This window comes from Quercus robur, chromosome 5 (assembly GCF_932294415.1).
Source record: "Quercus robur chromosome 5, dhQueRobu3.1, whole genome shotgun sequence".
Lineage (NCBI taxonomy): Eukaryota > Viridiplantae > Streptophyta > Magnoliopsida > Fagales > Fagaceae > Quercus > Quercus robur.
Genome location: NC_065538.1, coordinates 80,193,593 through 80,208,732, shown reverse-complemented (window position 1 = coordinate 80,208,732; position 15,140 = coordinate 80,193,593). Strand labels below are relative to the sequence as shown.

At 34.9% G+C, this 15,140-nt stretch overlaps 1 protein-coding gene and 1 pseudogene across 1 annotated transcript; one reads left to right on the top strand and one right to left on the bottom strand.

Moving 5' to 3' along the window:
- The first annotated feature begins 791 nt into the window (after positions 1 to 791).
- On the top strand, positions 792 to 6,621 carry LOC126728798 (G-type lectin S-receptor-like serine/threonine-protein kinase At1g11410). Its single transcript, XM_050434574.1, has 7 exons — positions 792 to 2,118; positions 3,538 to 3,580; positions 4,684 to 4,852; positions 5,079 to 5,289; positions 5,438 to 5,675; positions 6,087 to 6,237; positions 6,319 to 6,621. Exons 1-7 carry the CDS (start codon positions 819 to 821, stop codon positions 6,619 to 6,621), a joined length of 2,415 nt encoding a protein of 804 aa, XP_050290531.1. The 5' UTR covers positions 792 to 818.
- A 657-nt stretch (positions 6,622 to 7,278) lies between these two features.
- On the bottom strand, positions 7,279 to 14,758 carry LOC126727310 (RNA-dependent RNA polymerase 2-like; annotated as a pseudogene).
- Positions 14,759 to 15,140: the final 382 nt, after the last annotated feature.

Genomic DNA, 15,140 nt, shown 5'->3' with positions numbered 1-15,140 from the left:
ATGGAGTCCTATAGTGGCGTTTTAAGCCCTATAGTGACGTTTTATAGACCTATAGCGGCGTTTTTATTCAATTTATGGAGATCGAGTCTTTAAAACTCGATTTTCAGCTTAATTTTTTTCCACTTTTAACTAATCCACTTACAAATCGAGACTTAAAAACTCAATTTTTATCTTGGAACTCGAGTTTTAGACACTCGAGATGCTAGTTTTCAACATTGTTTTAAAACGTGATAATTAACTAAATTTTTTAATATTTATTGTTATTTAGAAAAAAAATTCGTTCTTGAGTATTAAAGGTGTTTGGTTCTTGAATAATAAATAAAAAAGGTGTTTTGTAGATGATAAACAATCAATTTCAAATAATTCTTTTAATTCTTGAATATTAAAAGGTGTTTGGTTCACACTTTTGAACCTTAAATATGAAAATGGGGTTTGGTTCACATAAGTTGCACTTAGTGGAAGTGCCTTCTTCTATCTTATTTCTTCTACATTTTCTTGTTCTAGAACAAGAAAAGGTAGAAGAAAAGAAGTCGAAGAGATCTCTTCGTCTTCTTCTTTTGAACCCCTGGACTGTACATGATCCCACCCCTGTCGGCAGTTTGGTTTTCCTGCACCATATCTCAATCTGTTTCATTCTAGAAGGCTTAATAAAGCAAATAAGAAATGACGCAAGTACTTGAAGGTCAACACGCTAAAAACAAATGTGGATATATGTGAATAGTGAGCTTCGGCTTGAGGTATTAATATGAATTAACACTCATCCATTCAGATGCTCTTCTTACGCACTCTCATGTCCTACAATCTTCATTGGAAAAACGATGAATACTGCTAAATCCTTATTGAAATCAGTATTGCTATTACTTCTCTCCCTTCTTTTCCCAATTTGTGTTTCCCTTGATACCATAACACTGGACCAGCCCATCAAGGATGGTCAAACTCTAGTCTCAAACCAAAAAACCTTTGCACTTGGATTTTTCAGCCCTAGCAATTCCAACCGCCGCTACGTTGGAATTTGGTATTACCAAATTACCGAACAAACCATTGTGTGGGTTGCAAATAGACACAATCCCCTCAATGATAGCTCGGGAATCCTATCCATCAACAATCACGGAAACCTTGTCCTCCACACCCAAAATCAAACCCTTCCTATTTGGTCCACGAATATTGCTTCAGTCTCATCAACAAGCTATTCTATCTCTGTGGTTCAGCTCTTAGATGTCGGAAATCTTGTTTTGGTTCAACAACATAGCCAAAGGGTCTTATGGCAAAGCTTTGATTATCCCACCAATACTATTCTTCCTTTTATGAAAGTTGGGCTGGATCGGCAAACTGGGTTAAGCCGATACTTAACATCTTGGAAGTCCCAAGATGACCCGAAAATAGGTAATTACTCATTTAAACTCGATCCAATTGGGTACCCCCAATTGTTGTTATACAAGGGTCGGACTCCATTGTGGCGGGGCGGAACTTGGAGCAACCAAGGATTGGCCGGTGTACCAGAAATGAAATCGAAATTATATATTTCCCTCATGAATGTTAGTTTTGTGAATAATCAAGATGAAATCACCATTATGTATAGTATAATTGAGCCCAATGATTACTCTAAAATTATATTTGTCTTAGGTGAATCAGGTACATTTGGGATGTACATTTGGGACAATGGTAAATGGGTCAAGTTATGTTACCCAAAAGAGTCATGCGATATATATTTAAAGTGTGGTCCAAATAGTTACTGTGACCCATACAATGGGGATGAGTTCGATTGCGTGTGCTTACCCGGGTTCGAACCCAAGTCACCTCTTGATTGGCCCATTAGAGATGGGTCAAGTGGGTGTGTAAGGAACCAAGGGGTGTCCACATGTAAGAGTGGAGAAGGGTTCGTCAAGTTGGCAAGTGTGAAGGTGCCTGATACTTCAATAGCACATGTAGACATGAGTTTAAGTTTGAAAGAGTGTGAGCAGGAATGCTTAAGGAATTGTTCTTGTACAGCTTACACAAGTGCAGATGAGAGTGAGGAAGGGATTGGATGCTTGACATGGCATGGGGACTTGGTCGACATAAGAACATTTTCTAATGAAGGACAAGATTTATACGTACGCGTGGATTCGGTTGTACTAGGTAATACTTTAAGTAATACTTGCCAATGTCTTTTTAATTATTGCTACCACATTAATTGCCTGTGTGCTTAGGTTAATTATAGTAAAAAGGTACTATAGAGTATAGACATGTAACCAAAAAAAATTGATAGAAGAAAATGGTAGGCTGCTTAGGTGAAATCACAATAATTGCACATTTGGTACACTGAATGAGGATTAGGAAAAAAAAGTAATAATAATCTTTATTACTAGGAATAAAACTTGGTTAAGTTGTATTTTAGGAAACAACTTACTTATACAATTATATTTCATAATAAATAATATTTTTTAAATTGAGAGAGAAATTAGTTATTTTTTGATATTTTTATTTTCATAATTGGTAGGTATATATGGAAAGTTTGTTTATTTGAAAATATATTAATTTTAAAAATTATTATACCTAGTAAGGAATAACTATTACAACTATTTTAGAGGAGAATACTTATTTCTCATTTTAAAAAATAGGCATTCACAAAGAATGACAATTCCTTGTATTAAAAAGGAGTCTAAATCTTCTATTTCACTCCTCCTGCTCCACTATATACTCTACAAATAAAAACATGTCACGTGTCCATCTATTTTATTAAATACTAAATTTATGCCTTCTATTATTTCAATTACCTAAATAGGATGGGTTATTTATTTATTTATTTTAGGAAATTAAAATAATAGAAGGCATAAATTTAGCATTTAATAAAATAGATGGACACGTGATATGTTTTTATTTGTGGAGTATATAGTGAAGCAGGAAGAGTGGAATAGAAGATTTGGACTCATTAAAAGATAACCAAACTACTGAATAGCTAAACTATTGGAATAACTATTACATAACAGTTCTTATTACATTCTACCAAACATACCATTTCTTATTCTAACATGATATAATAGTTGTCTCACATTTCCTATAACTTTCTAATATTTAGCAGAATCCAGATTTTATGCATGTTGCAAAGAATTTAACATAGTTTTGTTAAACCGTCCAAAAACAATATCAAAATATTTCTATCTTCTCTGTCTTAAATTTTTTCAAACTCTTAAGAAACGATTTGACAAGTTGAAATTGTTTACATTTTGTAAATTCCTAGCATCGTAAGAATTTCTGCAGTTATATTCATTACTTTTGTCCCGCTGCTATATATGTAACACTTGTTCCATCTGAGGTTGATGTTTTGAAAACCGGTTTGCGCATTTTTTTTTTTTTCCACGAGTGAATTTTGACCTCAATTAGGGAATCACACATTCTCCTTAAGCACATAGTTTCCTCCTTAGTCCTTACTCTTGTTTCCCTATAAAATTGCTTCAATAATAACCATTTATGTTCAATTACCTTCTCAAATTTATGAGGTCACTATGAATAATATATATATATATATATATTTATATATTTTTTTTTCTACCTTAGCTCAATATGCCAAGAAAAATGGTCTTGCTCGAAAAACAAGGATGTTGGCAATTCTGGGAGTTCCTGTTGCAATAATGGTTCTTTTTGTGGTCTCCATTGTGTATTGGTTGGTAATGAAGAAGAAAAGAGGTAAGCAAGTCTTTCCTCAGTCTTTTGTTTGAATTGAAGTAGTTTCTTTTCACTTATTTTTTATCGCTAAGTCTAGTGAAAAAAATGCTAGTAAGGTGACTCAGGAGTGCATTTGGCTTTTACTTGTTTTTGGTAGATTATCTACATAGTATTTATTAAAAGATATAGGCTTTGGTAAATTTAAAATTAAAGGGTAACAAAAAATTAAAAACTACCTTATTTCTAAAATAAAAAAAAAAATAAAAAAAATTAAAAAAAAAAAACCTACAAATGTATGAAAAGTTATAAAAGAATGGAATAACATGAAATAGAATATGATTTTTTTTTCCTAGTGCTTTTAGGAGTTTATAGAAGAATGAATGGAAAGTAAAGAAATATAAAACTTTATTAATATACTATTTAACTTTTATTTTTCCTTTATCAAAGATAGGGATGAAAGCAATATTTACCTCCATTTCATCAAAGGAATGAGGTTTATTAGAAAATAAACATTCCTCCTCACTTATCAAAGGAATGAGAAGGAATGTTCATTCACATGGGAGACATTAAAGAGAGAGAGAGAGAGAGAGAGAGAGATAGATAAAAGAAAAAAGAATAAAAAAAAAATCCTCAACTTAGACGATTTTCAAATTTGTAGAAGTTAAAGGAAAATGTATTCCTAAAATCTTCTACAAAATAGAGTTAACAAACAGGACAAAGAAACTATAAAATGCATTTAATATAGAGATGAAAAGGGCTTTCTTTTCTTTTCTTTTTCTTTTTTTTTTTTTTTTTCCTTTTTTTTTTGTACTTTCGAATGAGTGATTTTCATTGCATAGATGGTATATTGAAGCAAGCCAGACAATTTCGTAAATGCTTGTCCTTTAATTTCTTGCCTCTCATCCTATCTATATCCCAATGCATTGGCTCCTTCCATTTGCACATTCTCTTATCAATCAAATATGAACATATTAACTAATTATTTGTTAGTTGTTTTATAACAGGGAAGAGGCAAAGCACAGATTCATATGAATCTAGTGCCTGTCGTGTACCAAGCTTAGAAGACTCTACAAGTAGAAGGAACCATGATGGAACTGGAAGAGATTCAAATTTGCCAGTATTTGATCTAAAAAACATTATTGCAGCCACAAATAATTTCTCTGTTGCTAACCTACTTGGTAAAGGTGGCTTTGGCTTAGTTTATAAGGTATTCTCCTTATACAAGTGGCTGTGGCAACACCCAAAAAAATAGCTTAATCTTAGTTCATGTGTGTTAATGCATTGGAAAATCCATCATGAATGTTTAGTTGCATTAATGATTTTACTTGTACGACTTCATTAGGTGAAATTAGGTTTGCCAAATAATTAACTGAATTGAATTTTTGTCAACAATTGTGTACAATGATAAAATGACCTATGGATTTTTATTTCAGGGTTTGCTAAAAAATGGAATGGAAATAGCTGTGAAAAAACTATCAAAAAACTCAAGACAAGGAATAGAACAGTTCAAAAATGAAGTTGTGCTAATTGCTAAACTCCAACACAGGAACTTGGTGAGAATTTTAGGTTGTTGTGCTCAAGGAGAAGAGAAGATGTTAATTTATGAGTATTTGCCAAACAATAGTTTGGACTCTTATATTTTTGGTACGTATTCCTTTCACATAAACTTCAAGCATCATGATTCAGGACCACGAAAATGGTCCTCCAAATTCAAACATCTTAATTCCTAGCATTAAGATTTTATATGTAATCACAAATGCCGACTAATCTAAGTTCAAATATCTTCATTCAGATGAAACAAAAAGGTCATGGTTAGATTGGGGAAAAAGAATTGAGATTATTTGTGGAATTGCTCGAGGGATCTTATATCTTCATCAAGACTCAAGATTAAGAATTATCCATAGAGATTTAAAGGCTAGCAATGTTTTACTTGACATTGCATTGAATCCAAAAATTTCAGATTTTGGTATGGCTAGAATCTTTAGTGGGGACCAAATTGAAGCCAATACAAATTGTGTTGTTGGAACATTGTAAGTGGGCTAAAGAAAAAAATATATATGTTTATAGTTTTCAACTAATTACTATACTAACATTATTACATCTGATAGGAGTACAAATTGCTACCCCTTTTTGCAAAAATGACTAACTTCTTTCAAATAATTTTTCATTTTATTTTTTTGATAACTTAATAGTTGGGAGAGAGGGGATTTGAACTTGGATCACTCCTTTGAAAAAATCAAGAGGTTTTCCAATTAAATTACCAGGCTCTTGAAAAATTACTTTTATCTTTTATTAGTTCAAATGTTATGTGTAATGTTATTGAACAAAGGATTTTCTTGAATAATTTTTGTTTAATCATGAACTATGCTCAATAGTTTTCTTTAATTTTTGTTTAATAATATGCAATGCTCAATAGTTTTCTTTTCATTATATTACAACAGGGGTTATATGTCACCCGAGTATGCAATGCAAGGATTATTTTCAATAAAATCCGATGTATTTAGTTTTGGGGTGTTGCTATTGGAGATCATTACTGGCAAAAGAAACACCAACTATAATCATAATGGTCCCTCCTCAAATTTGATTGGACATGTAAGTACATGTGGAAATAACGATATGCAATAATAGCCATGTTTCATTGTATTTAGCCTAATATGAATATGTTGTTAATAGATTTGGGACCAATGGAAAGAAGGCAAAGCCATGGAAATAGTCGATCCATCACTAGGTGAGACATACCCTGCTAATGAAGTATTGAGATGCATTCAAATTGGGCTTCTGTGCGTGCAAGATCATGCAACAAATCGACCAACCATGTCGGCAGTTGTTTTCATGTTGAGTAGTGACACACCCCTTCCTTCACCAAAGCAACCTGCATTCATTTTCAAGAGTACCTGCAATACTAAAGGCCAAACAACTATTGAAGGAGCTAATTCTATAAATGAAATAACAATTACTAAAATAGATGGTCGCTGAAGCTAAAGCTAAAGCTAAAGCCCCATACTATTTGGAGCAATGTACTAATATGCCATTGCATCATAAGATTGACTTCCTCTAAATCTACTTTACATTCTACACTGTTATTTTATTACAGAAACCTAATATGTATAATGTAAATTATGACAAAAAAGAAGATAATATATGATGATACAACATGAAATGATATTATCTAGAACTTATGATGAAATCTACTACTATCTCCTTAAACAGAAAAAACAAAAACAAAAAAAACAAATTGATAGTTACAATTGGTGAGAGAAGGATTTAAACCCTGAATGTCTTGAAAACATCAAGAGTTGCTAACTAGTTTAGCTTTAACAACAAGGCTCTTGGCCACTACCATCTCCTTAAACTACTTAATTTCCTATCAAGTGCTTTCTAAAAATTAATACACCAAGAGTTAAATTTTGTGTGGACAACTTCATCTGTATTCCAAGTAAGATGTCCAAATTGAGTAACCTGAATTTAAACACCTACAGGAATATATTTTTACCTGTATCAACTAAAAACTTGATGAATGACTTAGTCAATTTCCTAACATTTATGATTTTTCTCTAGTCCCATCACTTCTTATATCTTAGAAAAGTGCTTTTTTAACTAGTTAGAACTTAGTAAAAAGTGAACCAAACGAAATTCTTGTCAATGATAAACTGAAAATAATAAACTTAAATTCTTCCTGAACACAAATTGGCTACTTGTGACTTGCTTTTATGCGAACTTTTCCGGTATTCAATTTTTTAATGTTAACAAATAGTCACCTTCAATCCATGGAAAGCTCAAGCAATTAAAGTCTTCCCGGTAATAAGTAGGGTGATAAGTAACATGATACCATGCTGAGGCCATCTGCTGACGTTCATGCGGTTTGCAACTCATTTCAAACCATTCTTTGGTTTCATTTTGCAGCCTCTTCATTGAGAGCAAAATCTGATCCCTAAATTCACCATATCTCCTGTTATCACGAAGCAAATATGCAGCACGTTTCCGCAGATTACCTGTTAGCATTTCATCCTCAGTCTCAGCTTCATCAAGCTAGTCATTTTCTCTATATATTGGTCTTTGTGTTTTTCTGCAATTTCAAGGAAGGCCTCAAAACCATCCACTTCAAGATCATTATCGTAAGTTTTTTTAGAAAACTTCTCCAACAGGACCAAGTTTGGCCTTTCTTGCACGGTTGATTCAACAGTGGCACGGTAGAGCTTGCCCAATACATTGTTGGAGGTATACATGGGTTTGTCTACCCTCTCCATGAAATCTGGAAACTCCTTTGGTTTCCAAACCCTGGGCATTTCAGCTGGTGCACCAGTCTTTGCAAAGTCGACGGCCATTGAGTGAAGGTTTGCCAACTCTAGACATTTTTTACTTAGGGCATTATCTGGCTCACGGTCAGCATGAACCAAATGTGCAGTTGAGATGGCACCCAAAGTATCATTGATCATGTAATCAACAAAAAAACTTTTGGATTTCCTGCAAGTTCACCCAGACTATTGAGAAGAGCAAATAATAAATAACAAAAATATACTGGAACTTCTATTTCAACTCTATAGGGTAAAACTAAGTTTAGAAAATATACCTCTAATGTCACATCATGATCCATTATACGAGGTCTTCTCCCTGTGTAGTCCACTGGGGCCTCAGTTTGATGGGGGATGAGATCTTTATCCCAGCTAATGAAGTACAGGTCTCCATCAAGATCACCACCAGAGCATTCATTTGGATGTGGTCTGTGGACACAAATTCTTGATAAAATTATTATCTGTTTAAGAACTAACCATTCCTTCATGCCCTGTTATGTGTTGTTATAATAATACATGGCTCAAGACATTGTTGAAGGAAATGACTGCCCAGTGCAGGTAAATGACTAAAAAGAATGAGAGGTTAAATGCAGGCAGGTGTTTAGACAGAATGAAATGAAAATTTTCTTTTCCTGGTAATGGAAAGTGGGTTTCATAAGTAGTTGCAAATCAAGATGCTAAGTAAAACTGCTCCTGTGAGAGGCAAGAGATTATCACAATCACTAATGAAATGAAAATTTCCTTTTCCTGGCAAGGGAAAGTGGGTTTCAAGAGTAGTTGCTAACCAGGATACTAGGTAAAATTGCCCCTGTGAGAAAGGCATTAGATTGTCGCAATCACTAATGACATCAAATGTAAATGCATTGCCTAGGAAAACATGAAGGATGTAGTAAAAATGGTAGTAAACTCCGCTCAACCCAGCAAAGCCTTCCAACAAATAACTTTCTTTAATAAAAATAATAAACAAAGAAGAACTCCACGAGGAAAGGAATACAGAGTTCCCAATAAAACCAAGTGAATATTAACATATCCATAATATGAAATTAACTAACTTCACTACACAGGGACATGCCCAAGTTTAAACTCTACAGTTCATATGCCAGAACTATATGTCACCCTGATCCTTGTGATATATAACAATCTGAGGACCTAAATACTTTAGGAAGGTAAACTGAAATGGTCAAAGTAGGAAGATGAGTTTTTCATGATCTTGTCAAATCGTTGTGGTAAAATAAAGGTTGAGCAACGCAATGGTTCTAATAATTGCACTTCACTAACATACCATATCTGGTGCAGCCATGATAATTGCCGACTCTAATCCAAAAATGTAAATTAAAAAACAATTAATCTAGAGATGTGATGTATACCGTTGTCCATTCTGAGGGAAGATAAGGCAATCCACCAGACCCTTTTCCTCTAATTCCACTACATAGATAGCCTCAAGAACTCTGATGTCTCCTGGGTGAAGACAAGGGTTTTTGGTCACAACAACCTTCCCTACTATTATACATGTTGTCTCATCCACCTTCCGGAAGAAACTCTGATCCCCAGATTGCAGTTCTGCTTTTGACATGGTAATGCGGACATACACTTGGCCATAATTTAAAATACCGGTTTCGTCCAAGCAACCAACCAGGATCCGACCCTTTGGGACAAATATTCGACATCTACTTTTCAAATCAGACAAGAGGTTATCATAATGTGCTTGAAGCATCATTGAGAGATAAGGTTCCTGATTTGGCTCATAACCTTGAAGCAGCATTTTTACCAGAATGTTTCTAGAATCTGATCCATTCAATATCTCTAAGACCTTTAAAGATGCATCTCTATTGGTCAACATTTTTCCCAGCAGACACAGTTGTTCCTTTTGCATTGCCTCAAATACTTCGTCCTTTACTCCCAAGGTAGATAACAGGGTGATAATCTCTCGATTCAAATAGCAAGGCATGGAATCACTCCATTTAGTGACATTAAGCATCCTGTTTTGTGATTCAAATTTTTCCATACTTTTACGCAGAGATAGCTTCCGGTAGGAATTACGGTCAACAGCGACAACACCTTTATATCCACCATATCGAATTTGAAACGCTGAAGGGGTTCGATTTAATCCACACTTCTGAGCAACTACCCAACCAAAAGACTCAGAAATTTTTCCAATGCCATCTGAGAAGCAGTAGTCAATATCGTCAGAGATCACTTTGATATCAGGAATAATCTCTACATCTTGCCCATGGACCTCAAGAGTTTGCTTAGAGGAACTGAACAACTGACCCATCCTTGCTGCACATTTAGATACACTGCGAATCTTGTTGAAACACCCCATCCATTCTCTGATATCTTCTGCTTTTACTTTGTCATTAGAAGCAAACATCCAAACAGAATTTGATCACAGTTGACTAGCTGAAAAAGCTAAAAACTGAAATCTTTTAGCTCCAATCACAATCCCATCTCGAAGAACAGACAATATGCGACGATATATTCCAGTTCTAAAAGGTTTGGCAAAAACACCTCGCTGGATACTTGTGGAAATGGCATTTGCAGGAAGCTTACTCCAATCCTCCTCAACAAAAGTAACTCTCATAAAGTCTGAAGTATATGATGCAAAATGCTTCACCACATAATTAGAAGTTTCAAGCTCAGGACCCAAGCAATAAATCTTTGACGGGGTGATTAGGGCCCTATGACAATTCATTACATTTTGATCTTTTAACCTATTGAAGGAAGAGGGGGGAACACTCTTACGGTTCCTTTCTAGGACATGTAATTGAGTCTTTACAAATGAGTCAGGCTCATAACAAGTGGAACTTAGCTTGTGCATCTTCTGAAGAACCATAAGAGCAGTTTCAACATCTTTCTTGCCAAGTATCTCAATCAGATCAGTACCTGCACCAAGGCTAATTTTCTGGGTATGGACAAGGGAATTGATTTGGAAAAGGATCTCATATGCTAAGTTAGAGGCAGGATTGCATTTCACAAGTGGAACTGTCTCAGATGTTGAAGAGAATTCCTCTCCATCCTCTAAGATTAGATCATTCACATCTTCTCTATAACGGGGGAAACTTGTAAAAATATCTGAAGCCAGTAATCCTTCAATTTGCCAACAAAATGAAGTTGACTGTCCAATTGACTTGATAGTAGAAAAGTCTATTGTTCGAACCCAACGAAATTCAAAATCTTCCTTGCAGAAATTGTACCGATCAGCACTAAATTTTGAATCTATATCAGGTCCAGAAATTTTCTGATAGATCTTTGGTCCATACTTGAGCTGAGAGAGAAGATTAGTACACTTTGAGTCAAAGTATTCTAAAGCCAGAAACCAATCAACAAGAGAAAGTAATGTCAGAAAAGAGATAAAGTTATTGAAAAATGATAATTTCATCCAAGAGTTGTATGCTACAAACGCCCAATCTCACACTTATTCCCTCTTTAACAACCCCAAGCAAATGATATTACAAAGTTGAGTACAACATACTTCATTATACAGCTGCCATTGTTCATGCATCATATCAGATACTTTACCAACTTAAAGGCCTAAGAGGGAATTTAATCATTATTAAGAGCATTATGACTTTACTAATTCATACGTGATGCTATCTGCAATAGAGTCAAAACATATTCTATTTATAAAAAGCTCTAAATATTCATTAATAAAAACCTATCCTTGAATCCTAATCAACAAGATAAATTTAGTTAAACTCACTATCGTCTCCACCTCTATGGAACTATAAAGTTAACCTAATAAAGAATCTTGACAATAGGTTGTCAGTTACAGCATTCAGGTAATTTACTGATGCATTCATTATTTAGTAGAATAATAAAGGGGGAAAAAAAAATCCAGAAGTTCCTATCACAAAGGAAAGAAATAACTTCAATTATAACTTCACTTTCAAATAAATATAAATTACAATTTATTAATAAAATTAATTAAAGTCATCTCAAATAAATAAATCTAATTCAAATCTTTGAGGTTGGCTAAACACGTCATTTATTGCCATTCCCCTTTAGATGGGGCTGCATCATTAGCTAGTTAATATGCAATCATGTCTTCTCTTGCAACCTTGTTTCATAAATATTTTGAAACAAAGGTGGCAGGGAATTACCAGAAGGAATAGGCTGCATTATTATGCAAAAGTCTACATTTTGCTTAGCACTAAAATGTGACACAAGATTTTGGCAGCAACTGCAATCATCTATATTGGGTTCACATTCAACCGAATCAACCCAATAATCCTTTATTCCATAACATAAATCAACTCTCAATCTCTATTGATCATACATTCTCAATCTAACAAGGTTAGACAATACATCTTTCAGAAAACTCAATAAAAGGATAATAATGGAAATTGAAATGAAGGTGTACTTATAGCACCTCTTTCTGATTCACCTACAATGTCCCAAATTAAAAACTTTCTTCTCGCCTACATTGCACACCAAGATAGCAGCAAACACAATCAGACAAAGTCAGAACATCAACAAAACCCAAAACAAAAGAAATATCTCAGCATACATATCAGAGACTACCACTCAACAGATTTGAGACAAACCACTTTTATTGAATGAAAGGAGAACATTGACAGATAAATTGGCCCAATTTTTTTTTTTTTTTTTTTTTTTTTTTCCTGATAAGTAAATGAAAAGGAAAAATGGAAATGTTCCCCATGTAAACAGGAAGTGTAGTAGGGAGGCTATAAACATCATTGAAAGTTACATACAACTAGAAAAAGAGCGACCACTTAAAGCATCCATCCAATCATACAAAGAATGTACATACAATGATTTTATCTCCAACAACGAACTTTCAACCCTTTTGAATATACGTTGACTGTGTTTTCTCCAGACAGTCCACATAATGAATAATGAAACTGCCACCCCCCCCCCCCCCCCCCCCCCCTCTCTCCTCTCCAATTCAGCACTATGATGCCTACCAGAAACCATAACCCATTTCAGCATAACTCAATGTAGTCCAAACAAACAAAAACACCAAAGACCATAGATTATAAGCAAAATCACAATGAAGGAGCAGTTGATCTAAGGACTCCCCACTTCTCTTACAAATGCAACACTACTCTACAACGCAAATATATCTATTTGATATGTACACTGCAGATATTTCTCTTCTGAAGATTATTATCCATACTGAGAATCTTCCCTCTAAATTCTAATAGTTGTCCATGTGAAAGAAAGCTATTCTTATGGGGCCCTTCTCCTCCAAATGCTTTTCCATGTAAAGAAGTGGGGAAATCTGTTATAAAGGACCTTAAAATAGTATTTTACCTCAAAAACACCGCTCATAGTAGGAAATCAACAGTCATTCTTCTCCATCCCTTTTAACTTTGGAGGAATAAAGAAGGCCCAGGAACAAGCATAACATCTCCAGCCCTCAATCCGGGACAAATCTAGTAAAACAGGACATCCCAACACATTATGCAATTATTCAATCTAATATAGTTCACCATTGATGCTTCTTTGTCACAAGCAAAAATAGTTCAGAAAAGCTTCCCTTATTGATCTAATGAACTCCTGGTAGCATTTATCAACCAAAAAAAAAAAAAAAAATCCAAGTATCATTCCAGTGTTATTAGCTCCTATAGACGTTTCAGGAGCCGCAATGCTCCATCTCTGCCCAAGAAAATAGAATGAAGATGGAATCTTCCTCTTTTGTAAATTGTCAGGTTGAAAACAGGCCCCCATCCTCCATCAAAATCTCAAATCCTTTCAATTCAACTTTAAACAGGCTTTTAACCACCCGTGTTTGAGAAAAATTAGCAACTCTGTGAGATTACCGCCTCTCCACCCAATTTTGCCATTTGACAACGAGGGTGATCCGGTAGAGGTGCTAGTAACAATAACATAATTCTATCAAAAATATATATGCTATATATCAGAAACCATAAACCACATATCTAGTATCTAGCTCAGTAACTAATCAAGAGAATGATAAAAGGCATACATTGTTCCCTACTCCCTCATTCTTATTCCTATAAACAATCCAAGAGAGATCAAACAAAGGAACAATCAAAACTTGTTTCTTCTCCTATTAAAGCTGCAACACATTCATCATAAAATAACAAAGCCATAAAAAATAAAAATAAAAAGCTAAGAAAAAAAAAAATACAAAGTAAAAATCAAACCTTTAAGACCAAGGCATCGGCATCCCCATCAGCAAGACTACACCGAACAGTCTCCAAAACATCATGAAACATAATCTCGAGTCTATAACACTCCGAACCTTGCCACACCCAGAACTCGACCCTTTGTCTCTCGGGCATAACCCAGACCCTAACACCCTCCCAAGACTCCAACACACTCATGCAACACTCTCGAACGAAAAAACCCGCGTGCAAAACACAGTTATCGAGTCGGTGCTTGGGTTCCACGGGGCGTACGACGATGTCGTCGTAGGTTGTCTCGGAGAGTCGGAGAGTGTGGGATTCGAAACTAAGAGGCACGGCCATGGCCTTGAGCTTGGCTTCGAGTGTGGTGAACTGGATTCGACCGAAGCTTCGGGGCTTCCATTGCTTGCGCTCGGTGGAGATTTCGAGGGCGAAGATTGAGTCATTGCCGAGTTGGGATTCGAGGAAGTGACGGAGGTCGAGGACTGTGATTGTTTGTGGAAGGTTTGACACCGCGACTGTGGATTTCTCCGATGCCACACTCATTGCTTAGTAGTTACTTTGGGAATGAGAGAGAATCGAAGCACTGTGAGGTCAAAGAGAGAGTGATATGCATCAAGAGCAACTGAAGAGGCATAGGCAAAATCATGGGATCGTGCTGGATTGTTTCTCCGAGAGTTAAGGAAGTCAGTTCAGTTTGGAGTGTTGGGACTTGGGAGTCTTTTTCCACTTCTGTTTTTAAGTACTAGTGGGTCAGTTATTACTTATTAGTTTTTTTCTTTTCCTGTTTTTAAGTACTAGTGGGTCAGTTATTACTTATTAGTTTTTTTCATTTTTTTTTATGTATGCTATTATTTAAGTAACTTCCCCTATTTAAATTCCTCATTTTTTATGCCTAAAATACCTTCATCATACCCACTTACAAGTTTTAACTACCAAGGATAAACATATAAATTAAAACTCTTATACTTTAAGACCCACAAACTCACATACGCTTTGCAATTTTTATCTCACTTTCTATTTCTCATTCTTCTTCGGATTGAAGAAATTTAGTTTAGCTTTACATCCTTCTTTTTTTTTCTTTAGATTA

Excerpts from the sequence above, each read along its gene's own strand:
- LOC126728798 (XM_050434574.1), top strand. The coding sequence starts at position 819 with ATGAATACTGCTAAATCCTTATTGAAATCAGTATTGCTATTACTTCTC. Across the intron at positions 5,290-5,437 it reads TTTGGACTCTTATATTTTTG|ATGAAACAAAAAGGTCATGG; the intron begins GTACGTATTCCT and ends ATCTTCATTCAG. Across the intron at positions 5,676-6,086 it reads AATTGTGTTGTTGGAACATT|GGGTTATATGTCACCCGAGT; the intron begins GTAAGTGGGCTA and ends ATATTACAACAG.